Source organism: Peromyscus leucopus, chromosome 16_21, assembly GCF_004664715.2.
Source record: "Peromyscus leucopus breed LL Stock chromosome 16_21, UCI_PerLeu_2.1, whole genome shotgun sequence".
Classification (NCBI taxonomy): Eukaryota; Metazoa; Chordata; class Mammalia; order Rodentia; family Cricetidae; genus Peromyscus; species Peromyscus leucopus.
In genome coordinates, this window is record NC_051084.1 from 49,622,559 (window position 1) to 49,650,466 (window position 27,908).

The 27,908-nt window shown below is 43.8% G+C and overlaps 1 protein-coding gene and 1 pseudogene across 2 annotated transcripts in view; both read left to right on the plus strand.

The window, feature by feature from the left end:
• The window catches only part of Prim2 (DNA primase subunit 2), a 237,060-nt gene that overhangs the window by 25,293 nt on the left and 183,859 nt on the right, over positions 1-27,908 (plus strand). For both annotated transcript variants that reach the window (XM_028865388.2, XM_037200127.1), the window contains 2 exons: positions 20,928-21,023; positions 23,710-23,847. In XM_028865388.2, the coding sequence (XP_028721221.1) occupies positions 20,928-21,023; positions 23,710-23,847 (234 nt within the window). The remainder of the gene's footprint in view (positions 1-20,927; positions 21,024-23,709; positions 23,848-27,908) is intronic.
• LOC114690539 lies at positions 7,160-10,198 on the plus strand (annotated as a pseudogene).

The following is a 27,908-nucleotide window of genomic DNA, read 5'->3' on the forward strand; positions in this document are numbered from 1 at the left end:
AATTCCAATAGTGGCGTGAGTGGAGAAGATAATAATAACCTTTAGGGAAAGGGCCAGAAATGGGAAATTGCTGACAAATACTTTGCCTTCTAGAAAACTGGTAGGAAAGGCTGCTCAGAAAGAATCAACTGAAGGGCCAGAGAGGTGGTTCATTAGGAGCACTGGCTGCTCTTCTGGACGACGCAGGTTCAATTCCCAGCACCCACATGGCAGCTCACACCCCTGTTACTCCAGTTCCTGGGGATCTGATGCCCTCTTCTGGTCTCTTCAGGCACCAGGCACTCATGTAGTGCCCAGACAGACATGCAGGCAAAAATCCACAGACACATAAAAAGTAACATAAACAAGTCAGCTGGGAAGTTGGTGGCCTTTTCATTTTGAAGAAGAGGTTTGAGAATCTTTTCGAGGTTGTCTTTACCTCCAAAGACAGCTTTTTCTGTTTAAGGATGCTGCGAAGTCAGGTATGACGTATCAGGCTTGCATAATGAGGTTTATATTTTTATGTGGTATTCTTAGTCCCTGAGAGCTTTCTAAAACGTGAGATAGACAACATGCTTGTTTTATAGCATGGTTGTGGATAGTTCTTCTGCTTGCCAGCTACAGTTCTGTTAGGACATCGAGTATGTTCTGTATTAGGTTAAGGGAATTATGCAGATGCTGGTGGGGCATTTAAAATAGGAAGAGAGATAAGTGAATGATAAAAGCAGTTCTAAGTTATAGATGCCGCCCCACACAGCCCTACATTTTTGTGTGGCCTTTGCAGTGGTTGTGGATTTTCATCCTTTTAAAGATCTTTGGCATTTGCTGCTGCACCAGTTCTTGAGATGAGGACTTTGGTCATCAGGTAAGGAGTATTAAAGTTATATAGAAACTCTTTGGGAATAACTTTTATTGAAAAACTGAAGTGCAGCCAGGAGGTGATGGCTCACACCTTTAATCCCAGCACTCGGAGGCAGAGGCAGGCAGATCTCTGTGAGTTAGAGGCCAGCCTGGTCTACAGGGTGAGTTCCAGGATAGCTAGGACTACACAGAAAAAACTCTGTCTCAAAAACCAAAAAACCAAAATAAAAACAAAAACAAAAGGAAAAGAAAAACTAAACATGCATATATACAAAAGGAAACCTATTTCCTGTGTGCAGGGAAGCAGAGTAAGTGGCTCATTTACATTGTCAGGCACTATGGCAGTTCTTGTGATACTTTGCTTAAGGACAGGAGAATCATGGGTGAATAGAGACACTTACACAGCTGTTTGAGTCTGCCGCTCAGATTTTGGATTCCTTAAAGTGCATCTATTTTGGATTTTAATAATCTTTGTGGAGGCGCAAAACAAAACAATTGAGATGCAGAATTAAGGTTCTTTTTAAATTCTATTCCCTTGGGAGACTGAGGCAGGGGAGCTGCACGTTCAAGGCTAGCCTGGACTATATAGTGAGTTCAATGCTAGCCTGGACTACACAGGAGGACCCTGTCTCAAAAACGTAAAAAGTTTTTCCTCCCTAAGGTCCTTTTTTTTCTCCTGCAAAACACAAGTAGTAATTCCCACTTTCTTTTTCCTTTGTCAGTCAAAACTAACAGTAGCCTGGGAAGTGCAGAGAAGGATCAAGTGATGGGTACTGTTAGTAAGGATCAGTGTCACGATTGTACCAGAGAGCAACATAATTGATCGAGAATGCAGTAGTCTGGTACTTGCTCTTTCTTTTTGTGGGTGTTGGGACATGGCATGGCTCCATATTGGGTGGAGTAGGACAGGATTTAGAAAAAGAAAGTATCGTCTTACAGTATAAGTAAAATATTCCTGGGAACATTATAGGAATGTTAACCGATCTGGGGGGGTTCACGTTCGTATTATAAGCGACTTGAGTCTTTCGTGTCCCTGATGTAAAGAAAGGGTGGAGGACTGATGTGGTCAGTGCGGTAGTTCTTCTGTCACCTTCTGTAATGAGAAGACTTGACCCCTGAAGCTTTGTCCTCTCAGCGTGGCTTCGCAGCCTCTTATATTGGAATCTGTGTTTTAAGTGTCAACCAAGCACTTGAGCACTGAAGGAATGTGACTGGGGATGTAACTAGTTTAGGACAGGGAATAGTCAAGGGGAGGAGCCTGTTGCTGGATCGTGAAGTTAAGTGTGTGTGAGTGTGAGGCAGATCAGAGGACCTGCCTGGCCTTTTCCAAGGACATTTGCTCAGCATCAAGTACTGGTAGGTACTGTTAAGAATGCTGATTTCAGGCTGGAGAGATGGCTGAGCAGTTAGAGTTCACATTGCCCTTGTAGAGAAACCATGTTCTGTTCCCAGTTCTCATGTTGGGTGGCTCAAAATGCTAGCTCACAGCTGCCTTTAAGTCCAGTTCTGGGGGAGTCTAGGGGTGTACATCTGACCTGTGTTCACACACACAAAGGCACATGTACCCACACACAGATGCAGACACACAATAATTAAAAATAGTCAGATACATTTAGAAAAGAATGTTAATTTCATGGTAGCTCTTTATTGTTAACACCCTTAGAGGTTTTAAACTGACAAGAGCTGTTGGATTGGGCTAGCTGGCTGTTTGATGGCTGGCAGACCCTTCCTTCCCTTCTAGCTGGCTGCTCTGAGTGGAGAGCTCTTCAGCATTCTCTTTGACAGTTAGCCTTGCTGTTTTGAACATGGAGCAGTGGCTCCGAGGAGCTTCCTTCTCACCTCGAGGCCCATTGCAGCCATGGCCAGTGCGGAAAGCTGTAGGTCCCGACTCAGGAAGCCTGCTCCCGTCATGACTGTTTAAGACCTGTTGCACCGGCTTTGGAAGACTCCTCTCTGCGAGACAAGCCTCAGTGAAGTCCAGATGACCCGACTCACTCGGGAAAGGAAGCAGCCTGCCAGTGACTCAGCACACATCCTGTCACTGATGCAGTCCAAGACTTGTGATTGGTGGGCAGTGTCTGCATGTGTGGCTGTGGACGTGAGCACGAGCTTGCCACGTGCTCCTGTTCTGCTTCTATGCGCAGGCTATTTTGTATTAGTCTTACCGAGTGAGCCCAGGAAATTCACAGTTATGTTGCATGTTATAGAAAGTTTACATTAACATGTATATATAGTCTGGGAGACTGAAAATACTATTTTTAGGAAACAATAGGATAAAATAATTTGGTGCTAGAGTGTTTGATCTAGTGTGTGAGTTAAGAAAAAAGAAAAGGTGTTCTGTGTGCTGGGTTAATCTGGAGTGTAGCATCTCACTGGCAGAAAGGAGGTAGAATTCGGGCAGATGGCATGTCATCCATCACCTTTAAGTGTTTGAGGTATTAAAGCGTTGAATTGGGTCAGCAGATAGGACATTGTCAGGACAGTAAAACTGGTTTCTAATGTTTCCAGTGTCAGTGTGCACATTTGGACATTGCTTAAACACTCTCTTCCCTTTGCCCAGGTACAAGACAAAGTTAGTGTTCTTTCTATCCATTTGAATTGGAATACAGTGGAAATGTACATTTAATAATTCCCAACTTACTAAAATAAATTGACAGAGATTTGATTTATCAGAGTTGGTAAGAGAAAGCAATAGCAGACTCCTTAATTTTTTCTGGCCTTCTTTTCCTGTGATCTTTTATTTCATTTTCTATTTTCTTGAATCAGTGTGGCCGCAGCAGTGGTCTTGGTTGACAGCATTTCCCGCATGTCCTCCTCTGTTAGTGACGTGATAGTCTCAGTGTCCTGATAACTGGTGCACTTGGTGACTTCAGACATCATCATGCTTTCCATTTGTCCGACCTTGTCTGTAGCTTGTCCAAGAAACTTGAAAATGGCCAAGCTGCTCTATGGTTTAAAGACAGAATCAAGGAGAGTGGAACAGTTTTCTGCTGGGCTGCATTGTAAAAATGGGGAAAGAAAATTACTCCCCCCCCCCTTTTTTTTTGGGGAAAACATTTGCCAGTTGGAGCCTCAAAGAAGATTGAGTTTGGAGGGTTTTTAATTGTGTAGCAAAAGGTTATTTCAGAAGATAACATAAGGGAGTGTCATAAAGAAGAAAATGAGAAACTCAGTAACAGAGAACTGTGCAGAGAAACAGGCAACCTGCCAGTTGACTGAGAGCTTGGAATAGCTTGGAATTAAAGAAACAGTTACAGATTTCAAAGACTGTGATCCACTGAGTTTATTAGTAAATGTGTGAGAATCAGCTTCAAGTGACTTGTAAAGCATTAAACCTTTCATTAAAGTTTTCTCTTAAAATATTTACTTATTACAAGTTTAATGATTTAAGATCAGAGGATTCGTTAATGAACAATTTATATTAAACTATTGGAATATAAATGGGCTAAAATGAATCACGATATTGCAGTTTAGTCTCTCAACTCCTGACACTGTAGTTAAATAAAACTTTTCCAAACAGGATAAAGTGTGGGTGTGAGTGTGCAGGCAGGCCATCCAATAAAGAATGTAAATGGGTGCTTGAGAGTTGGCTCAGTGGTCAAGAGTACTTGTTGCTCTTTCAGAAGATCCAGGATTAATTCTCAGCACCCCTACATGGCACTTACAACCATCTGTAATTCCACTTCCAGGGAATTCGATGCCCTCTTGTGGCCTGTGTAGGCACATACATAATCGCAGGCAAAACAGTATATACATCAAATCATACAATAAATAAACATCAAAAGAGATGTAAGTGGTCTCTTACCCTTTCATCTACTGAGGAGCCAGGACACTTATGTAAATAAGGTGTTAGTATCTCAAACTCATGTCTTTCCATCAAGGGAATTTACAGGGAAATGCCAAGTGTTCTTCTTTGCACAGATGCCCAGGTGTTCTTAAGCTGCATAGTTTGAAGGATATTTTTAGATGTTATTAGTGCACCTTGTTTGTTTTAATCTGGAGCGGGGGGTTGGATGAGAGTGCCTTTTTACTCAAACCATGGAAACAGATGGTACTCTTTATTGGAAGGTGTCTTACATAGAGAGTGCTGTGTTGGCAGATGCTTTCGGTTAGCACATTAAAGTCTGCCATCCTGCTCACTGTGTCGTTCATGTGTGCCATTGGCAAGTGGTCTGTCTTTGATAAGAGCCACTCTGCTCTTTGGTTTTTTTTAATGTCTATGACTATTTTGCCTGCATGTCTGTACCACCTGAGTGCCCGGTGCCTGTGGAAGCCGGAAGAGACTTCTGGAATTGGAGTTATAGACAGTTGTGTGCTGCCGTGTGGGTCCCGTGGAAGGACATTCAGTGCTCTTAGTGGCTGAGCCTTCTCTCCAGCCCTACTCTGCTCTTTAAAACTCCCCTGAGGCCCCTTACAAGATTTGGTAGGTTCACTTCTGTTTGATTTAAGTAGCCTCAGCCTGAGCGGAATTCGTTCTAATTATTCTGCTTAGGTTTCGCTGGGCTTCTTAATTATATAGATGGTGTCTTGTATAGAGCTTGGAAAATTCTCTGCCATCATTACATTGAACTCCCTATTCTTTTGGCTGTCTGGGGGTGCCAATGAGATGTTTTATAGATCATCTTATTTTTTATATTCTTGCTGGCAGTGGTTATCTGCTGAGTTACAGATAGTTTCTTGTGAACCATTGTCTTCCAGTTTGATGGTTCCCTAGTATGTTTTGTTTATCCTACTCTCAGTGAGATTTTAATTTTGAATATTGTGGTTCATAGACTTTTTTTTGAGGGGGGTTCTGGAGATTGGACCTAAGATATCTGTACATACTAGGTATACACACCACTACTGAGCTATACCCTGAGACATTTTTGGGCTAATTTTTAAATTTATTTTTATTTTTTATTTATTATCCAGAGTGTGTTTATTGGGATTGTTTCCCACACACCCTGAATCAGGTGCTTTTAGTGTTTGTGCTGTTGAGTTTTTGCCAACATGCCTGTATCTGGGAAGAGGAACCTCATTGGAGGAAAGGTCTCCATCAGATTGTCTGTAGGCCCAGCTGTGGGAGATTGTGATTGGTGGGAGAGCCTGTCCCACAGAGCGCTGCCACCCCTGGGCAGATGGTCCTGGGCTGAGCAAGCTGAACAGCCATGGAAAAGCAAGGTGGTAAGCAACCTCCTCCATGCTCCCTGCTTCAGTCTCGGTCTTCTCCTGCCTTGAGCTCCTGGCGTCCCTTGATAATGGGCTTCCAGCCCTAAGCCAAATAAACCCCCTCCTCCCCAAGTTGCTTTTGTCAGAACGTTTTAGCAGAGCAGCAGAAGGCAAACTAGAGAAACTCCTAGGCTCCAGAGATTACTTTCAGCTCACTTACTCACTCACCGGAAGCCCGGCCCACTTCACTCGCCTAGTTTCCGGTTCTGCCTGTTCCCTGTGTGCCTGCTGTCACCATGCGGTGCATTTTACTTTTCTACTTTCACCTTTTTGTGAATTTTCAGGGTGCATCTTCTCTCCTCTGAGACAGGTTTGGCTTCTGAGAGTATTCCTAGCCAGAGACACGTTACAACCATCTCCAGTCTCAGGAGTGGTCTGCTCACACTATGTAAATGGGGTGGCCACGGTTTCTCTAAGTCTAGAACTTTGTTTTTTCCTATTCTTTCTAAAACTTTTCTTAAGACAGCATGTTTTTTCCTCCTGGGATTGGTGATCAGTTCTAGTTTATTCTTCCCCCCAAGAGGTGTCCTTTGGGGTCTCAGTTTATTGTGGAAAGGGTCCCCTTTGTTTGGCAGGCCCTAATCCTCATCTTTTGTCACTTTGCCTGGTGAGGCTGGGGACTCTGAAAAGAAGGGGGATGACCCTGTTTGTAAGAAAGAATTGCTAAACGGTCTTATAAAAAACCTGGAGCCAGATAGGGTGAAAACTGAGAGATCAGAGGAATAGTACAAGCCACAGCCAACCTCACCTTATGGACTCCTCAGCCTCTAAAGAGACCTACTTCCTATAAATCTATGCCTATGTTTTCCTGTGCCTGCCATCTTACTTCCTCTCTTCGCCCAGCTACATCACTTCCTCTTTCTGCCCAGCTCTATCACTTCCTTTACAGACCTCCAGACCTCCATGGTTAGTGCTGGTATTAAAGGCGTGAGTCACCATGCCTGGCTCTGTTCCCAGTGTGACCTTGAACTCACAGAGATCCAGCAGATGGATCCCTGCCCTCAAATGCTAGGATTAAAGGCGTGTGCCTGACTTCTGTGTTTAATATAGTGGCTGGCTTTTTCCTCTGACTTCCAGATAAGCTTTATTAGGGTGTATAATATATTGGGGGACACAATATATCACCATACCTATCTGTTGTCTTCAGGGTGAGAGTGGTTTTGTTTTTTCTGAGGTTAGGGTTGCCTCAAAATTTGTCCTGGCAGTCCCTAAGTTTTCACTTTTATCATGCTCTTAAACCAAGGCCCTTTGTAATGGCTTGTCTAGAACTTTTGTTGTTGATGTTGCAGTGGACACTGAGCTGAGTAACTCAAGCTTGAGAAACTGCTTCTGGTCCCAGTGCTGGTGCCTCTGATGCTGCTTTGTTGGAGATAGTTTTGCAGACTGTTTCCTTTTCCTCACAACATAGTATGTCCAGCCGCTATCAGGAGAGATTCCTGGGCAGGAGAGAGGGTGCTGTGAAGATTTGAAACACAGCATAGCAGCTATGTATCCTGACCCTCCAGGCTTCCGACTTAGGTATGGCAGCAGGATCCGCAGTATACCCAAGGACCCCAGGAACCATGCTGAAACCACACAGTAAAGCAGTGACTGCCTTCATTCAGGCCCAGCAGCTCCAGGCTGGCTGACACCTTCCTGGAACACATGTGCTGCCTGGACACTGACTGCACTCCCATCCTGGCCTGCAGCACTGGCATCATTTGTACCCTTGGTCTTGCTTCTCCATCTGTGGAGATGCTGACAGAGATGATCAAGTCAGGAATGAATGTGGCTTGTCTGAGTTTCTCTTAGGGAACTCATGAGCACCGTGTAGAAACCACCAAGAATGTGCATGCAGCCCACAGGAAGCTTTGCATCCGACCCATTCTCTACCAGCCTGTTGTCATGGGTTTGGACACCAAGGGACCTGAGACCCGGACTGGACTTCCCAAGGGCAGCGGCACTGCAGAAGTGGAGCTGAAGAAGGGAGCCGCTCTGAGGATCGCCCTGGACAACACCTACGTGGAAAAGGGTGATGAGAGCATCCTGTGGCTGGACAGTGAGAACATCTGCAAGGGGTGGAGGTGGAGGAGAAGGGTGCTGACAGAGGTGGAGGATGGTGGCTCCTTGGGCAGCAAGAAGGGGGTGGACCCCCCTGGAGCTTCTGTGGACTTCCCTGCGACGTCAGGAAAGGACATCCAGGATCTGAAGTTTGGAGTGGGGCAGGATGTAGACATGGTGTTTGTGCCTTTCATTCATAAGGCAGCCGATGTGCGTGAGGTTAGGAAGGTCCTGGGAGAGAAGGGTGAGGACATCAAGATCCTCAGCAAAGTTGAGAACATGAAGGCGTCTGCAGGTTGATGAGATTGTGGAGGCCAGTGATGGGATGGATCGTGGTGGCTCATGACGACCTCGGCATTGAGATTTCCTGCAGAGGTGGTCTTCCTGTCTCAGAAGATGATGATTGGATGATGCAACCAAGCGGGGAAACCTGTCACCTGCACCCCAGTGATGCTGGAGAGCGTGAGCAAGAAACCCAACCCACCCGTGCTGAGGGCAGTGATGTGGCCAGCGCAGTCCTAGATGAAACAAACTACTTGCTGTCAGGAGAAACAGCCAAAGGAGACTGCCGTCTGGAGGCTGTTCACATGTAGCACCCAATGCCTGTGGAGCAGAGGAACTCTGCCATCCGGCACTTATTACTGATGACCCCACAGAAGCTGCCGTCGTGGGCGCTGCCGAGGCCTCTTTCAAGTGCTGCAGTGGGGCCGTTATCTGCTCACCAAGTCTGGCAGGAGTGCTCACCAGGTGGCTAGGTACTGCCCACGTGCTCTCATCACGTGGTGGCGCCCAATCCCCAGGCGGCTTGTCAGGCCCCTCTGTACCATGGCATCTTCCCTGTGCCGTGTAAGGATGCGGTACAGGATGCGTGGGCTGAGGAGTTAGACTTCCGTGTGAACTTGCCCATGAATGTTGGCCAGGCCCGAGGCTTCTTCAAGAAGGGAGATGTGGTCATTGTGCTGACTGGGTGGTGCCCTGGCCCTGGTTTCACCAACACCATGAGTGTAGTGCCTGTGCCTTGATGATCCTCTGGAGCCTCTCTTCTGGCCCCCGGCTCATCCCCTCCCCCATCCCATCCATCAGGCCAGCAACGCTTGTAGTGCTTACTCTGGGGGCCATAGTGTGGCGCTGGTGGGCTGGGACTCACCGGGAAAATTAATGCCCCTGGAACATGGACTAGAGCCCAGCTGTCTATCATATGGCCCTGCCCGAGCCAGGGGTGAAAGAGGAATGCAGAACTGGAAACCCTCTGACTTTATCACGAAAGGGCAGCGGCATCTCTGTGTACTTTGCTCCTGAAGAAAGTTGCCCCGAGAACTCCCAGCCCTGGCCTGGAGTCAGGAGACCGCAAGGGTAGGGGCTGAGGGCGTGGGGCCCAGGTTCCTGTGTGATAACCTTCGGCCCTGGCCCTGACTTGCTTCCCCACCAGCCTTGGCCTCCCCCTCCCCCTCTGCAGCCCTCAGCCGTCACTGCAGACACACTCTGCTCTCCACCTTCCATTCGTTCCACTGCGGCAGCATCTCCAGGCCTGTTGCTGTAGTGCCCACCTGAATGTCAATAAATAGCCGCTGAAGAAAAAAAGATTGGACACAAGTGAAAGCCAATACCTTCTTAAATTGCCTTTATAAGTTAATAGGACAGTTATACTATAGCTCTAATTGTTTAACTCCCCATGTGTCCATTAGCTATGGAAGGGTGTCTGGGAGATAAAAATGTATGTGAAGTCACAGGTGAAAGGCATGGTGTGTTATAGGAAGCACAGGGAAGTCGCTAGCTTGTGAAGGAATACTTTTATTTAAGGGTGCTGCTCTTTATGTTTACATCGACCCAGTCACGGCTTCATAACGTCTAACTTATTTTGTGTGTATCTTAATTACTCCCATTTTGTCTCCGTTTCTACCACTGTCTTCTAGTTCTAGGTTACTTTACTACGATCTGTTGTGCTCTTGGTCCCCGATGTGCTTTCTAATTAGTGTAGCTGAACAGTTTACATATTGGACTGTTTCTGTCCTCTTATGTGAATTAATGTTTTATCTTTTGATAAATTATTTATTTTTCATAATCTCCCACTGATAATCTTAGTCTTTTGTTATTTCATCATACAGCATTTTTTCCCCTCTTGTTCTATATTTTCCTGCATTTCTTAGGTTGAATGCCTAAAACTATGTTCAGTAGTTTCTATATTTTAGGCAGGAAACATTTTGTCACGTATTGTAATAAAAACTGGGAATATAACAGAACACATTTATACTTAGGTTCATGTTCTAGTAAAAACACACAAGTATAAATCCCTATACTGTAGTATAAAGATACTGCAATACTCTGTGTTGAGGTGTGTGGCTGTATATAGGCATAGAATAAGAATAATGCTGGTTGGGGATCTGTGGGAAGCTGCAGAGAGGATGTGTGAGATGTATAAATGTCTTCCAGGAAAAATACAAGATATGAAGAATGTTTCAGAGCTGGAAATCTATGTGAAGTCACAGGTGTGTAGGGACATTGGTTAACAGAGGACACGATGTTTCAGGGAAAGAAAAGTAAAACCAGGAAGAATTTAAAGGCCTGAGAAAATGGCCTTTACTGGACACAGGCAGCCTGTGTGGTGGGGATAATGGAGAGGGGCAGCTGTCAGAATACCAAGTTGATTGGGAAGAATGGTAGTTTGTGAGTGTGGGCTGTGAGGAGGCGGCTGAGCGATGCGGGGACTCTGGCGGTAGGCTGTAGAAGCGGAGTGGGCCCGGGTCAGAATGTCTTCCTAATCATCCAAGGGCTTCAGTCATTTTGAGCAGTGGCAAAGGTGTACGGCATGGTGTTGACAGGGTTTGGATCTGGACTGTACCAGTCTAGTTGTAGCACTGAACATCCCACCTCCTGAGAAGACGTTCTGCAGAGAGAGGATGCCCGAAGGCTTACCGTCTCCGGAGGCGTTGAATGTTGTAGAGCAGATATCTAGGCGAAGGGAATGTGTAGGTTAGTGTTGCTAGGGTGGCGTCTTTGAGAAAGACTGAAGAGGAGGACTAAAGAGGGTGAGCTGTGGGAGTGGAGCTGGTCAGTAGAGGACCGAATGGAGAATGTTCTGGAATGAGTGAGGTGGACAGGGAAGTCAGGGTGGATTACATGAGAATAACTAAGGAGCAGAGGGATGCCAACTGAGGGGAAAGAAGGGTCACAGAGATGAGGGCAGTGTAGCCGGAGAGTCCGTGAGAACTTCAGTAGAAGACTGTTTCCGTTTTCACCCAGGAGCCTCCACACCTATCTTCCTGGGTGGCATAGAATGGCTGAGTGTTGTAGTCTAGTGCCTTCTCTTATTTCTGTATGATTAGATGCTGTTACCTTTAACTCATTTCCTTCTGGAATATACTTTTACATTTGGTTCCAGGAAGGGACCTAAGTTTTGAGTGGTCAAATTTTCTTTTAAAACTTTTAAAAATTACATTTATTTATTTATGTTGTGGTTTGTGTTTGTGTGTGTGGTACACATGCCATGACATGTGTATAGAGTCAGAGGACAACTCGTGGGAGTCACTTGTCTCTTTCTTCCATGTGGGTCCTAGGGATTGAACTCATGTCACCCGCTTGGTGGCAGATGCCTTTATTCGCTGAGTCATTTAGCTGGCTCTTGAGTCAATTAGGCTTTCTTCATACTGCTAAAGTCTAGATAGTATCATTGATTACACTGTGCTTTATTATTTACTCATTGTTACTTTATGGATTACTGTATTAATAGTGTACTTATAGACCATATTGGCCTAAGTGCAATTCAGTCATGGATTGGAGAGAGGTGGAGATAGTTACGAATATATTAGTTGATTAGAAATGACTCCTGAGTTTCTAGGGTCATGAAATGGGCTTTCTAGGCTCCCAGCTCCTAGGCTCCCAGTTCTTAGGGTGTTATAAAGCGTATCTCACTGGGAATTGCTGCCTGGATGCCTTTGCATGGTGGTGGGCTGTGGTTCTCAGTGAAACTATTGCTTTAGTAGTGCCATTGTGACTTAAAGTATTATTATTATTATTTTTTAAAGATTTATTTATTATGTATACAGTGTTCTGCCTACATGTTTGCCTTCAGGACAGAAGAGGGCACCAAACCTCATTACAGATGGTTGTGAGCCACCATGTGGTTGCTGGGAATTGAACTCAGGACCTTTGGAAGAACAGCCAGTGCTCTTAACCTCTGAGCCATCTCTCCAGCCCCGACTTAAATTATTTTATGTGTAGGAGGGTGCCTTAGTATATGTATGTGCACAGCATGTGTGCGGGAGCCTGCAGAGGTCAGAAGAGGGCATCAGATCCCCTGGAATTAGAGTTACAGGCAGCTGCGAGCTGCCATGTGGATGCTGGGAACTGAATATGGGTCCTGTAAGTTCAGCTAGTACTCTTAACTCCTGAGCCATCTCTCCAGCCCCTCCATTATGTCTTTAAAATCTCTTTTTAGCGTTAGTTGCTTGAATAAATAGTTTCTAGACTGAGCTCTGGAGTTAGGTTACTGGGATAAGTCACCTCATGTCTCCCTGTGTCCCTCCATGCCCTCTTCTAGCCCAGGCTAATGGCTTTCTGACTACTGTGGCCATTTTTGATGTTATTCAGGAGGTGCAGGACTTTCCTCCTGCTCCCTGCAGGGCTGGAGGGCACCCCCTGGCCCAGCAGAGCTTTTGTTCTTCAGGTGAGTGCTGGCAGCCAAGCCTCTTCCTCTCATGAATGGTTGCTGCTTTCAGGTTTCCTTGCTGGTGGGGTCCACTTTTGTTATTTCTTAGCCTTTGCTAAGGTCAAATTGAAGAGCAGTCAGTTTATGAAGTGGCACTCTGCTTTTGTGTGTCTCTGCCGGCACCATGCCGCAGTCACAGAACATGCTGAAGGAGTGCTGTGGGATGAGTGGAGAGGAATGCATACCTTCCATACCCAGTCAGATCCCAAGGCCTAACTTGTACCTGCTTCTTCTGGTATTTTGGCTTGCTTAGGAGTCTTAAGATCACTGGTATGAATTCATCCTTGCTGTTTGGCCCTGACTGGCCTGGTATTTGCTATGTAGCCTAGGCATCATGGAATTCATAGATTCTTTCCTTAGCTTCTGGTGCTACTGTCACCGTTGTTATTATTATCATTATTAGAAAAGTAATAGTAATTATTATTTTCTTTTAAAGAAGTTTGTTTTCCTATAGAAGAGAAGATTTGTGCTTTAATAAAATGGTCCTTTTTATTGTAAATTTTAGTACATTCCATATGTGCACATTCTGCCACAAAGGAAAAACAGCACTGATGTAACCAGGCGAGCAGTCTTTACATTGGCCAGCTTGGCAGTATTACAGAGACATCAGATGCTTATTAGAATGTCAGGATATTAAATTATCGCTCATCTAATTTTAATGTTTCAGATGATTATAAACGACACATGTGACTGAAGCACTACAGCATTCTATAAATTTAGTGAACATAAGGACTTAGTGATAACTGTTTCCTTTCTTTTTGGTTTTGTGTGTTTGTGGTTGTCCAATTAAAATATTTCCCAAGTCTGATAGCAGTAATGTACACCTTTAATCCCAGCACTCAGAAGGCAAAGGGAGGCGGATCTCTGTGAATTTGAGGCCAGCCTGGTTTACAGAGTGTTTGCCATACAGGATAGCCAAGGCTACATGGAGAAACCCTGTCTCAAAAACCAGAAAAAAACAAAACAACCCCCCTCCCCAACCCTCAAGTATATGACTGTCTTTTTTTACATTTAAGTGAAGACATAATAATTCAACTGATAATGAGTACTCTGGTTATAATATCTATGTTGTAGCTACAACACAAACAACAAACAACCCCCCCCCAAGAAAACAAAACAAAGCAAAAACCAAAACATAACCCAAAGCTTAGAATATACCCATTTTGTTGTGTCTCAGTTTTGAGGTTCAGGGATTTGGATTGGGCTCAACAGCATTGTTCTACTCCACATGGTGGGTGTCATGTGGGGTCCCTTGGTTTTTAACTAGTTTGGTCTCTGATGTCCACAACGATTTCCACATCCCTAGTGCTTTGCTGAGGACTTCTACAAGGCTGTCCTCAGCCGAGCCTTTCCCTCTGGTTCCTCAGACAAGAGAATGATGATTGAACTTCCTAACTTGATGAGCCTTTGAGAGGACTGCTGTTCTTAGAGACTAGGCCTGAGGCTGGTATGACATCACTGGTGCCTGGTCACAGGCCAGCCAGATTCCAAGACAGAGCACATAGAATCAGCACCCAGTGGGAGGCATGCCAAAAATTCTCCAGCTGTTTTTCATGTCCACAAGTGACATTAAAGGTCACAGGGCATTTGGGGAGCAATTTGCATTTTCTAGATCATCAGCAAAGGTGTATTCTATATTTTTAGAAGTAGTAATAGCAATATTATACAGTATACATTAAAAGCCTTTGCTTTATGCACACATTTTAAATTGCATGATAAAATGCTCAGTGGTTTATTGTCATGTTTGAGTGTTCCCATGTACAGTCTGAGTGTTCCCATGTACAGTGCCCTTTACTTGTATCTTCAACGCTGGCATCACAGGTCTTTCATCTCTAGTACAGGTTTGCTTCACAAAGAATTCCGAGCCCCCTCCCTCCCAATCATGTCTCTTTCTATAAGGGACTCAAGGGAAGTTGGAACAAGATATAAATGTCCAGTGGTATACAAATAGCAGTAGATAACCAGGATCTGGCAAACAATGAACAAATACATCCTGCTCACCCTGTGGCTAAAGCCCCATACACAGGGATCTCTTCCAGGCCTTCATTTGTAACTCCTCAGTAGCCACCTTCAATGTGCGTTCCGAATCTTGTCACTTTGGCTCCTCCCTCATCTCTTTTGAGGCTGGCATTGCTTTTTTTTTTTTTTTTTTTGTTTTTTGTTTTTTGTTTTTGATAACCACCAAATTAAGTCTCTTTTTTTCTAACCCCTCATACAATTCATTCTGCATTCTGCAGTCATTTGGAAATCACGGGGAATCAGATCTTACTTTCCCCTTCCTGGTGCCTCTGCTGAGTGTAGCCGAGGTCACCCCATGGGGTGCAGGCCTTGTGTGCTTCTTCAGCCAGCCCCTTCCCCACAGCCTCCCACCAGCTTTGCCTCTGTTCTCTCTGCTTCATCTCGCTGAGGCTCTCTCTGCAGGAGATGCCATTGCCTTGGGTTTGTGTGACAAAGACTTGTCATTCAAGTTTCTTCTTGTCATTGCTGCAGTACTTTCTCTTTTTTTTTTTTTTTGTTTTGTTTTCACCATAGACTTTTAATTGATGGTTTCTTAGTCTTCTTTCTCCCAAGCAGCCTTGTTTCTGGCTGGTGTGTCTCTTGTGGGCTGACACAGTGGTAGGTACAGAGTGGGTCTTCTGTTGGAAAGAGAATGATTACTTCAGAAAATAAAGCTGGGTAGAGAACATTTTCAGGAGTTCTTAAGTTGATTTTTAGGGAAAAGGATTCTTTTTCCTGTATATGATTTTTAGGTCAGTGATGTGTACAGTAAAAATCACTGCTGGAGAACTGTAAGGAAAGACAGTGAGGACTTCAGTTTAAAGGTCTTTGTGAACCTGGAATGGTAGTTTAACGTGCTCCGCTGGCCAGGCTGATAGGCGTACTTGTTTAAAGTCTGAAACCTGAGAGTGAGAGCTGTGTGAACTCAAGTAGAAGACTTGTGGTCAAACCAGATGAGCAGGATGGAGTATTGGCTACTCACAGAAACTTCAGTCTTTGGGAAGCCTTAGTTACAGTTTTACTTAGGAGACCATTGTAGTAGACTACCGTTTCCAAAGTGGTCCACCCAACATTGTCACTTTGGATGGTAAGGAACTAACTAGCACCATCTGTTTACATATATGGTATGTATGTAAAGCACATACTGTAGCAGGAATCTTAAATGGTCTTATTAATAAAATCAAACCTGGAGCCAGGTATTGGGGTGACCGCTGGAAGATCAGAGAAGCAGAACAAGCCACAGCTACCTCACCTCGCCAGTTCCTCAGCTGATCCTGTTTCCTCAGACTGGAAGCCTCTGTGTCCTCTTCTGAATGGGTCTCAGCTGAACTGTTGCTCAAAAGCCTAAAAGCTTAACCAGCCAAATGCTTCTAGTTTCTGGTCTTCACGCTTTATATACCTTTCTGCTTTCTACCATCACTCCCTGGGATTAAAGGCGTGAGTCACCATGCCTGGCTGTTTCCAGTGTGGCCTTGAACTCACAGAGATCTAGATGGATTTCTGCCTCTGGAATGCTAGGGTTAAAGGTGTGTGTGCCACCATTTTCTAGCCTCTGTATCTAGTGGCTGTTCTGTTCTCTGACCCCAGATAAGTTTATTAGATGCACAATATTTTGGGGGAATACAATACCACCACCACACACATTTATGTATTCCTTTTTGTTTTTATTTTCTTTTGTAATCTAGACTGGTTGAACCCTAATCTCCTGCCGCCACCTCCCGAGTGCGAGTGTGACACCGCACCTGGCGCTGTTATCATTGTTAATGTGCTTAGTTTAAATCTTCATCCCATCAGTCTATTTATTTATTTATGAGAGAGCGAGTAGGACATATTTTAAGGATATAGTATACAGTACTACATGCATGTAACCGAAAACAAGTCCAGTTGGGCATAGGTTTAAACCACTTTATTGATGAGAATGTGTTAGGCACACCAGATGGACTCGGTATTTTGGTCAGAAGAGTTCTGCATTGGCAGCAAGTGTCCTTGCTACAAAAATGCTGCCTGCCCATGCTGCCCCAGTGGGCCAGCTGCAGCCTGCTCCATGTCAGTTTGACTCAGGACTTCAGCTGCTCTAACAGGAGAGAACCAGGTCACCCATGGGTTCACAGAGATTTTGCTGCAATTGACACTAACTTCTGCTCACACTTTCATTGGCCAAAGCCAGTCTCAGGGCTCCACCTGGACAGTCCTTCCGCAGGAGGAAGCTGAGTGTGGGTCAGCAGCAATGCAGTCTACACACATGTGCCTCTACTTTCCCAGTTATGGTGCTGATGCTGGGCGATCTAAAGTTCTTATTCCTCTTTCAGAATCTCCAGCAAGCCATTTTCCTACTTTCAGATTTGATGAATATCAAACCAAACCAAACCAAACCGACACAACAAACTAAAACCATCCAGTCAAAATTCTTAGTTCTGTTAGGAAGGCAGCATGCAGAGGTGCCAGCTGTGGGGCCTACCTCTAGGGCAAGAGCTACAAGCGGTTAACATCTGCTGATAGAGAGTTAGTTTTCCCCAGTGATAACCCTGATGGGCGATTATCCAATACCAAGTGGCCAGCCCTAGGAATACACATGTGGACAACACTGGACAGACTCAGCGGGTTGTATTTATATGTTCATTCTTTTATATGTTTATATAGCAACATGGTTAAAGAAGAGAGGCCCTGTAAATTTGAGGGTGAGGGTAGGGGAGGAACATGGGAGGGCTAGGAGGAAGGAGAGGAAGGGAGCAAATGATGTAATTCTATTCTAATTAAAATAAAAACCTCATATCTTTTGGCTCTATTACTGTTCTTTTTTAATGGTTCCACTCTATCAGTTTTTACTTACAATTTCTGGTAGCAGAAAGCAGGAAGGCAAACTTAATCTTGTCTTGCTCTTTCAGAGGGCGAGTATGTTTTATGATTGCTGTAGGTAATCTCTTTAAGGAGAACTTGAGCAGATAAAACATGCTCACATTTCCCAGGAGAGAACAGGAGAAAAGGCGATATGCAGGGTTATTTTAGAAATTTGAAATAATCAAGTTAATAGTAGTTTATACTAGCTGGTAAAGTTTCAGATCGTCACTTTGCATTTTTAGTGAGAATTTTCTTTCTTAAATTTTAGTTGTAACTAAGTAGATAAATGAAAGTCTAGGGTATGAATGACAAATGGGTGGACTTAAATGTTTTATTAGATTATTTTACTTTATATATTCAACTATTTTGCCTGCATGTATGTTTTGTGTATGTAGAGGTCAAGAGAGATCATTGGGTCTATGGGAACTGGAATGATGGATGATAGTGAGCCATAATGTGGGTGCTGGGAACCAAACCTGGGTCCTCTGCCAGAGCAGCATCTCCAGCTCCCTCCTGAGTGAACATTTTAATTCACTGAGGAAAATGTGATATTTATTCATAACAGGAAATGACATGAATTTTTAGATTCAATGTGTTTGATTACTTTGAAAGGGTGCATTACTTTCATCTTCTTTCCTATACTGAGGAGTGAACTTAGTGTCTTGTAGGTGCTGGGATGTTCCTGATTTCCTAAGTTCCAATATAAGAAAGATTAGACAGCTTTCTTCTTTTTGGAGCGTAGGTTCCAGTGAAAGGAAGTCTTATTCCACTCTTTAATCACTTTATCTGGTTATTTTTTGAAGTTCTTGAGTTCATTTTTAATTGTCTGGATTTTGTTTCTAAGGCATCAGTCTGTTTGGACAAGGAAGTCTCTTGTAACTGTAGTCTTGTTTCTCGAGGCCTCTGAGCACCGATGTGCGCTTCCCTGGCGTTTTCTTTGTAAGCTGATAGAGCTGCTAATATTAGAAGGTACTGTATTACACTGTTAGTGGTTCCTATGCGCTGATGCGTCCAGAAGCTGCATCTTATGAGGACGACAAGCACCTTCTTGTGTGTTCACAGGAAGCTTCTTTCTTGGTTGCTGTCACAAACCGTTGTAAAAGAGCGGGTTGGTGCCCTTGTTCCTGACTTCAGCATGACAAGTTACTTTGGTGTACAACAGGCATCTAAGCAGTTGTTACTGTTCATGGTGGCGACATCAACGTGCATATTAAAATCTCAAATAAGCGTAGGAGAAAGTAGGATTTAAATTGGCTCTTCACTCTTGGTCAAGGGTTGCAGTGCCAGGCATCGGTTCCCCCTGTCGGGAAGCTGCTGGTTACCTTTTTAACCATGATGCCACAGCTGTACCACAGGCGTATACTGTCAGTCTGGTCTTTACTGTAGCTCCTGAAATTTGCAGTAAATGGATGGAACTGAAACACATTGTACAAAGTGAGGTAACCCAGATACACAAAAACATGGTTTTTTGATTTGTGGGTCTAAATTTGGTATTTGTGGAAACCTGGCAAGTAGAAAGGGGCCATTGCAGGGGGAGGAGGAAGGAAACTGAAGGAAGTGGGTTAATGAGTGATGTGGAAAGGGCAGGGAATGATGGGCAGAGGAATAGAGCGAGGGCAAAACAGGAGGGGGGTGAGGGGAGAGAGAGCTAACACTAATTTAAATAGTTGAATAAAATTGCATCAAAACCTCACATTTCCTTTATCCGTTCATCAGTTGACGGACATCTGGCTGTTTCTGTTTCTAGCGTGTATGATCAGAGCAGTGATGAACACGGACGGACGTGTGCCTCTGTGGTAGGCTATAGGCATATGCTCGGGTGTGTGCTCAGGGCAGCACAGCTGGATCCCAGGGTAGTTCTGTTTCTCACTTTTTGAGTCCCCTCCACAGTGTGCATTCCTGCTGGGAATGAGTAGGGTTCCCCATGTCCTTGTCACCATTTGTTTTCTGAATCTTAGCACCGGAGAGGCTGGCGGGGAACAGCTGAGGGAGGCCAGCCTGGGTCACACACGAAGACACTAGCAAACAGACCAAGTACAGGTTAGAGCCTGGTGCTTGTTGCTTCCTCATGACTGCTGGCTGCTGTGCCTTACCATCTGAGGTGTGGGCTAGCACTGCGTGTGCTTCTGGAGAGGAGTGACGAGGGTGTCATGTGATGTAGTACTCTAGGTGCTTCTGCACCTTCTTCTTTTCAATTGGGAGAGATTTGCTTTCTCTTTTTAAAAGATTGAAAAAAAACTACGTGTACAGGTGTTTTGCCTGCATGTATGTCTGTGCACTACATTTGTGCAGTACCCGTGGAGGCCAGAAGAAGATGTCAGATCCCCTGGAACTGGAGTTACAGATGATTGCAAGACACCACGTGGGTGCTAGGAAGTGAACCAGGTCCTCTGGGAGAGCAGTCAGTGCTCTTAACTGCTGAGCCATCTCTGCAGCCCCGTCGTCTTTGTGTACAGAAGTTCAGAATTTTTATCCACTCAGTCCTGTCAGTCTTTCTATGAGGACACAATCAGCACACGATAATAAATAATAATTGAAAAAGTAATATTTTAAGTTTCAAGTATTGTATGTGACTAAAAGTCTGAGAAATACGCTAACCATTCTTAACTTTAATACATATGTTAATGAAGAGCATAACTCTTGATTTGGTTAACATTTAGTCTTTGTTTGTTTGTCTAAGTTAGTATCTCACTATGTAGCTCAGCCTGGCCATGAACTCATGTCACGGTTCTCAGCCTCCCCAGGTCTGAGATGATAGACGGCACTACGCCTGGACTTATCCTGAACTTTTTTATGTTTCTTTCCCTCCGATTATTGCACTTTCCTTCTCTATTATTTTTATTTTTAAAGGCTATTTTATGTAGCCCATGCTCATCTTAACCTCACTGGTCAACAAGAGTCACTTTCAATTTCTGATCCTCCTGCCTCCACCCCTGTGTGCCGGCATAGAAGCATGCCTCCATACCCGGGTTCATGTATTGCTAGGGTCCGAACCCAGTCTCACCAAGTAAGCACACTACCAACTGAGCTACAGCTATGGGCCCTTCCCTGCTTTTCCCCCTATGAATCTTTTCAGCTATTGACAGAAGGAAACCTTGGGAAATATTAAATTTTCTTCCATATTTTGCCTTCACTAGGGGTAATAATGATTTAGCAATCATTGGAAATGGCAAGATAATTAGTATATTAACATGTTTTTATTAAAGTTTGGAATAGTCTCTACAGTAGGAAAGTGCTCTGTTGGAACTGAAGAAATGTAAGTTCTGAGGCCTCATCAACTAACTGTGTTTCCTCTTAGATAAGTGACGAAGAGAAGACTCTCCGAGAACAGGACATCGTTGCATCCTCGCCAAGCCTAAGTGGGGTTAAGTGGGAATCGGAGTCCGTTTATAAGGTATGTAAACATTTACTGAAGTGTCACATTAGCTTTACCTGCATTTTTAACTCACATCTGTGTAGCCCCTCCCCCTTCCTTGTGTGACTAGATCTGGTGGTCAAACTCAGGAAACACTCAGTGCTGGGCCACCCTCCACCCAGACACCCTCCTCACTTTGTTGAGGTTCTGACTGCATCCCAGGCCATTGTGTTGCAGGAAAGCCTTCTGGGCATTGTTGGGCTCCTGTATATGGTGTGGGGTTGCCTCCCTCTTCTCTCTTTGGCTCTAAGTGCTCAATGGGGGAGGGCTGAGCCCATTGAGGGTAGTGATATCCCTGGGCTGCTGATCCTGGGTTCTATAAGAAAGCAGGCTGAGTAAGCCATGGGGAGCAAGCCAGTAAGCAGCACCCCTCCACGGCCCCTGCGTCAGAGGAACCTCCAGGTTCCTGCCCTGCTTGAGTTTCTGTCCTGACTTCCTTTGGTGATGAACAACAGTGTGGAAGTGTAAGCCAAATAAACCCTTTCCTCCCCAGCTTGTATTTTGGTCATGGCGTTTTTGTCGCAGTAGTAGAAACCCTGACTAAGACAACTCCCTAGGCAGTTCTTACACACACTTTGGCTTACGGCTTTGTGTCATCTGGGCTCTGACACTGTGAGTCTTCTTGGTTTTCCTATGGGGACGCCCTCCTGAACATAGTCCAGCTTCTGTGCTGGGCCACCTTGCTTTCCTCTGTCCTCTCAGCAGAGACCTTCTTTCTGTGAGCCTACCAGAGAACTTGGGAATAAATAGTTGTGAAGGGGAAGAGGGAAATCCGAAATAACTGAAAACTTGGTAACCACCTTTGGAAATGATGTACAGTCACGGCAAACTTGGAAGTACAACTTTGTTACTTACCTCCTTACTTAATTTTATACAGAGACTCCCCCTCCCCCCTTTATTAATTTTCTATTTTTTATTTTTAGTTATTGAGGCAGTGTCTCAGCAAGCTGACCAAGTTGGTCTTGCCCAGGCAGGATGTGAATTTGTGATCCTCCTGCTTCAGTTTCCTGAATAGCTGGAATTAAAGGCCTGGGCTCCCATGTCCAGGTTGAATGCTTGAAGTCTTGCCTCCACATTAGCTCTCTGTACCTTTTTCTTTTTCTTCACATTGAGCTATCATCCATCCTCCTTCCAAGCTTAGTGTATGAGGATCGGTCTCTGACTCACGCCACACGTTTCCATTGTTGGACCATCACAGCTTCCATTGCTTCTGCCTGGACGTTTTTGTATGATCCGTGGTCACCACAGTAAGCTGGAGGCCTAGACTATTACAGCAAAGAACACAGGAGGGTCATTTAGCGTCTCTCCCTTTCCTTTCTGAGGTTTACGGATTTGTCCTCTGAGGTTCAGAGAACTTTATTTCACTCACTAAATCACAAGCCAGGAGCAGACTAGAATAGATTCTAGGCTTGGACTAGAGCTTGCTTCCAGATGCTGTCCTCTGCTCTTGCCTGCATTGCACTGACCCTTCTGCCCTGCGCCTCTGCTGGGTCTGGTGAGCCACTTGTTGCAAGCCACAGTGCACATGGCTGCCTGTGGAGCACTTTGATGTTCCACAGGTGTTTCCTCCTGTCTTTAAATAAATTATTAACTCTTTGGGGACATGGACTATGTTGTTTGTAGTCATGGAAAGCAGTGCATTTGTCAAGAGCTTTCTAGTTAAAGACATGTGATTGCAGCCTGGAGACGTGCCTCAGTAGATAGGAACATATATTATTCTACCATAGGACCCAGGTTCGGTTCCCAGAACTCATAGTTAGTAGCTCACAACTGCCTGTAAGTTCAGCCCCTGGGGACAACACCTTGTCCAGACTCTAGACAGTGTACTAACATGTGCCCATACCCATACACAAATACACACATATAAACATCATTTTAAAATAAAATAAAATAAAAAATATTCCAATGACACATGATCTGTTCGGAGCGTGAGGTGTCGTCAGATGTACCACACTGCAGACAGATTTCAGTGTCTCCCAAGACTGGACGAGCAGACAGCATGGGAAACTTTTCATTGAAGTTTTTGCTTCATTTTCAAAAGAATGAAAAAGAGATTTTCCAGAATAATGACTTTCACAGTCAACTAAGATCACATTATGTTTCTCTCTTAAGTGGTGGGACAATTCATAGGGCTTAATCTCCGTTTCATTTTAAAATAAATACTAAATGCTTCAGGCAGATATTTAACACAAAACTGAAGGGTCATTATTTTCAATGTCTCCATGTTGAGAGGCTTTTCACATGTGCTTCTCCAGTGGAGGAATAGAAACTTAGATGAACAGATTTGGAATTGACTTCAATTACAAGTAATTTTTAGCACTAGATACTTTTTAAAGGAAATTAGAAAAACACTATTTGACACAAAATTCTGAATCTGTCAGGAGGTGAGTATACCATGTTTAGAGACTTTGACGTAGAAATTTGAAATTTTGGGGTTTATATTTCAGAAATTTGTAGGTTATAACTAAAAGAAATCATTCTTTTTTGGCTCTTTATTATTGTTGTCACTGTCTTTTAAAACATGTCCTCTAAGACGTTTATTTATATACTGTTAATTCTTCCTAATGTGAGCTGCTGGGACTCATGGATTTTGACTGAACGTTTAAGTCCCAGGACCATCTGACAATAGAGACTGATCAGTTTCTCTGTTTCACTCTGAACCCAGATCCCCTTTGCTGACGCTCTGGACCTGTTCAGAGGAAGGAAGGTCTATTTGGAAGATGGCCTTGCTTACGTGCCGCTTAAAGACATTGTGGCCATCATCCTGAACGAGTTCAGAGCTACGCTATCTAAGGCTTTGGCAGTAAGTGTTCCAGTTTATTTCTTTATTTGACATCATTATAAATCCCTGATGATTTTGTTTTGTGCTCATTTATGGAGTAAGTTAATTTAATTTAATTTTCGTAGTGACATTTTGATTGCCTGTGGTATTATGTTGTTAATTGTGGAATCCTAGGTTTTGATGTGTTAATCTCCACACGTGGTTTTGTTATTGCTCTTCTAATAGCACTAAGGGGTAACTGACTAATTATGGCAGTGGCCTTTCTAGGTTAGTCATCAAATCATTTCTGTTTGGAGATGGATTTTATATGTGGTTCTTAAAAGCACTGTGGCTGTTGGTGGAAATAACCCCTAGTTTTCTATTGTGAATTGCGATGTTTTTATCAGCAGAGGGCATTGTAGCAGCAAGTTTTGGTTTTCTTATTTTGTAGTGTTGGGAGTTGAAACCTAGGACCTTGTGCTTGCCAGGGAGCCATCTACAACTGAGCTGTGTGCCCACAGCCCTAGGAGAAAGGGTTTGTATTTAAGTACTAAAAACAGTGATAGGCTACTGCTGAAGAGGTAGCCCAGGATTACGTGACGTTCGAAGAGCTGTGTTGAATAAATGACAGTATATTCAATTTGTTGAAATCTTTCTTCAGAGCGATAATACTTGGCTTTTAATCTAGGTCAGTTTTTTATGCTTTTTTGTTCTTAATGTGGAAGAGTACTTCAGAGTCAAAGGATAATCGTGAAGCTGTAATGACAGTTGTATAAGCGTGTGGTAAGCTTTCCTTTTAAGTCAAAATTGTAGTGTTTTCTGGTATAAATAATTTTTATTATTAACTCTCTAGGGTCACTTAAGCATGCATCATTCAGTTCTATTAGTATTTGAGAAGGCTAAAATATTGACTATTTTTATTAGATGAGGCAGTTTATGGAAACACGTAACTGTTTTTCCATGAACATGTGCATGTGTGGGTATGTGGTGTTAATGATGGAACCGAGGGCCTTTATGTGCTAACACATGGTCTACTGCTGAATTATACTCTCCACTCTGAGTAGATATGTTAATATTCTTTCTTCATCTGTTATTACCATCATACATCATAAACTTTTATTATGGCTGATATTCTTAGATTTGTAACTGGAAGTTTTCCTGTGTCCCTCCTGGTCCCGCAGCAGCTTGGTCCCAAGTAAACACACAGAGGCTTATATTAATTACAAACTATATGGCCTATGGCTTCAGCTTCTGGCTAGCTAACTCTTTCATCCTAACTCACTCCTATTAATCTATATGGTGCCACGTGGCTGTGGCATTACTGGTCTGCTGGCATCTTGTTGCTCCTTCAGCAGCAGCTGGCATCTCTTTCTCTCCACCTTTCTTCTCTTGTATCTCTGCCTGGATTTCCCACCTGGCTGTAAGCTTTTTTGCCATAGGTCAAAACAATTTTATTTATTATCCAATTGGAGCCACACATATTCACAGCATACAGAAAGACATCCCACAACACAATTTGTTTGTTCATTTCTCTGTGATGTATTCTGTCCCACAATGTACTTATGAATAAGAATAGTGACTTCACCACTATGGACCTGTTTGTCTGTTGGTTGCCATTCTCTTTCTTTTGTGGTTCTTGTTTTTCAATCTGTCGTTGTTTTGGATAGCACTCCTTTGTGTGAAATAGGTCCGTTCTTTTCACATTGACATTAGACAGCAGTGGATGCTGTCTACTAAATCCTGGTAGTGGCTCCTATTCTCCATAGTCACCAAAATCATCACCACGTGTCTGAAAGCTTTGGGGATGTGGGCACCAACCGTGAGGCAGTTGAGGCTCCTTCCTCAGTTCTGTTTACAGAAAGCGTCCTGATACTTCCCTGCTTCAGAGGTTGTAGTATGTACTATTTTTCACTCCAGCTCCCCAGTTGCTGGTCATAGAAATGGATCTGTGGTATCTTAAACAATAATGGAGTGTGTTAGTTCATAAATTCAAGAAGTCCAGAAGTTGTATGAGTGACACTAGTGTCCCCATGAGTGTTCCAGCTGTTTCTCTGCAGTTGACTTTACCTGAATGCACGTGCATATGCTTTGTCCTTGGTTTGGTTTTTCTCACAGTAGCAAAAGTGGGTCAACCGTCGTATCCCTGTAATGTACCATCCACACAAGCTTGTCTTTGTGTCCTTGAATTCGGTTCTTCATCTTAGTATTTATTATGCTTGAAATGGCTTAAGGCATAAGCTGTATCACTTTCTTAGGGCTGCTCTGTCAAAGTACTATAAACTGGAGCGCTCAGAAGAAGCATTCATTGTCTCCTGGTTACGTAGGTTAGAATTTGGGATTGAGGTACGAGCAGTCCTGTTTTTCTCTGAACTGTTGGGAAAGGGCCTTTCAGGTCACTCTCCGAGTTATTGGTATTTGGCTTGTGACAGTATAACAGTAGTCTTTACGTGGAACTATCCATATGTGTCCCAAATTTCTTTTTACAGTAATTCCAGTTACACTGGATTAAGGCCCCCTGCTCTTGTGTGTCTGTAGTAGCCTCATTTCCAAATACATTCACATTATGAGGGAATATCAGTTATAGCTTCAACACCTCCAAATGTGGGAGGCATTATTCAAGCTGTATTGTATACCTAGCCAATTATCATGGCCACAAGGATTGCCTAGCCCAAGGCTGTGATTCCAATGCTTTGTTTGGTGGTTCACAGGATCAAACTCTGCATGTTCCCAAATTGTAATATCCTCAACAGAAATTCAAGATCAATTGTGAAGAGTGAGCAGAGGAGAGGATACTTTGGAGGCAAGCCAAGAAACACTTTTAGTGTTTCAGAGCTAATTCTGACTAGTGTTTTACAAGGCTTAAACATGTTTTAAAATCTTTTACCCATTCATTTTATAGATTTGCCTTGAAGACAACTTTTGTGGGGAGCATTTGCTGACATTTGTCTTTCACACAGTTCAAAGTGTTACACAAATATTTGCTGTTTATCTTCCTGATAATACAATATGGAAAGAAGACCAGAGGGTCGATTTTTACAGAAGTTCACTTTTCCTCCCTATTCTCTGGGTAGAAGATGGAGGACTCTGACTCAGGAGAGGACAGGCAGAATTCTGTGTGTTCCCAGGTTTGTAATCGGTACCTTCCCAGCGGGTTGCACCTAGCCTTGTCTCTTGGCCGATTTGGCAGAGCATGGCGATGTGTCCTCTTTTCCCTCTGTTCATTCTTCCCACATGAAATTCCTCAAACATTGCAAATGATCACCACCTTATAGGAAAACATGTTTAAAACAGCGGCTGTCTGTAGACTGAGAATGAGACCCTAACCTGGTGTCTTGTGACTTCTGCACCTTTCGGAGTGAGTCCTACCAGGAGCACATTCTTCCACACGGCCACAGTTCAGCTGTCACTGTCCCATCGTTTATTTCAAGAGTCCGAACCCAAGCCCCATATGCTGTTAGTTGTGGCCTGTAGCCTCCCTGGGGCTGGACTCATTCTTGCTTCTCCTTAACTTTTCATGGACCTTTTTACCTTTGAATGCCACAGAGTAGGCATTTTTATAGAATAGTCTTAGTTTGGCTTTGTTTAGTGTTTCTGTATGATTAAGTTCAAGATATGTATTAAACAAAAATGTCACAGAGATGGTAGGTACTGCATTCTGCCAGGACATGATTCATTCTTATTCTGAGGCCTTTATCAAAATGTATCACTATTGGTAACTGGATTGTTCCCTGTTGTGGTGGATTTGATTATGAATACTGCTGTTCTGACATGCTCTGGTATCTTTGGCAACCATTTCTGATGGCTCTATGCCTTGGAGTAGACTTGTGGAATTTATTTTTAGTGGATTCACATTTACTTGACATAGATATGTTCCGATTACTGGTGGATTGTGCAGTGTCTTGGATTCATTGGAGGAGGGAGTTGCTGTTTTAGACCACACCAGGTGTTCTTTCACACATCTGGGTCAGGTCTGGTAGAGAGGAGCTATGGACAGAGCTTTGCAGGAAGGTGGGTGAGATGTTGTTTTAGTTAGGTTTTTATTGCTGTGAAGAGACACCATGACCACAGCAACTCTTTTTTTTTTTTTTTTTTTTTTTTTTACA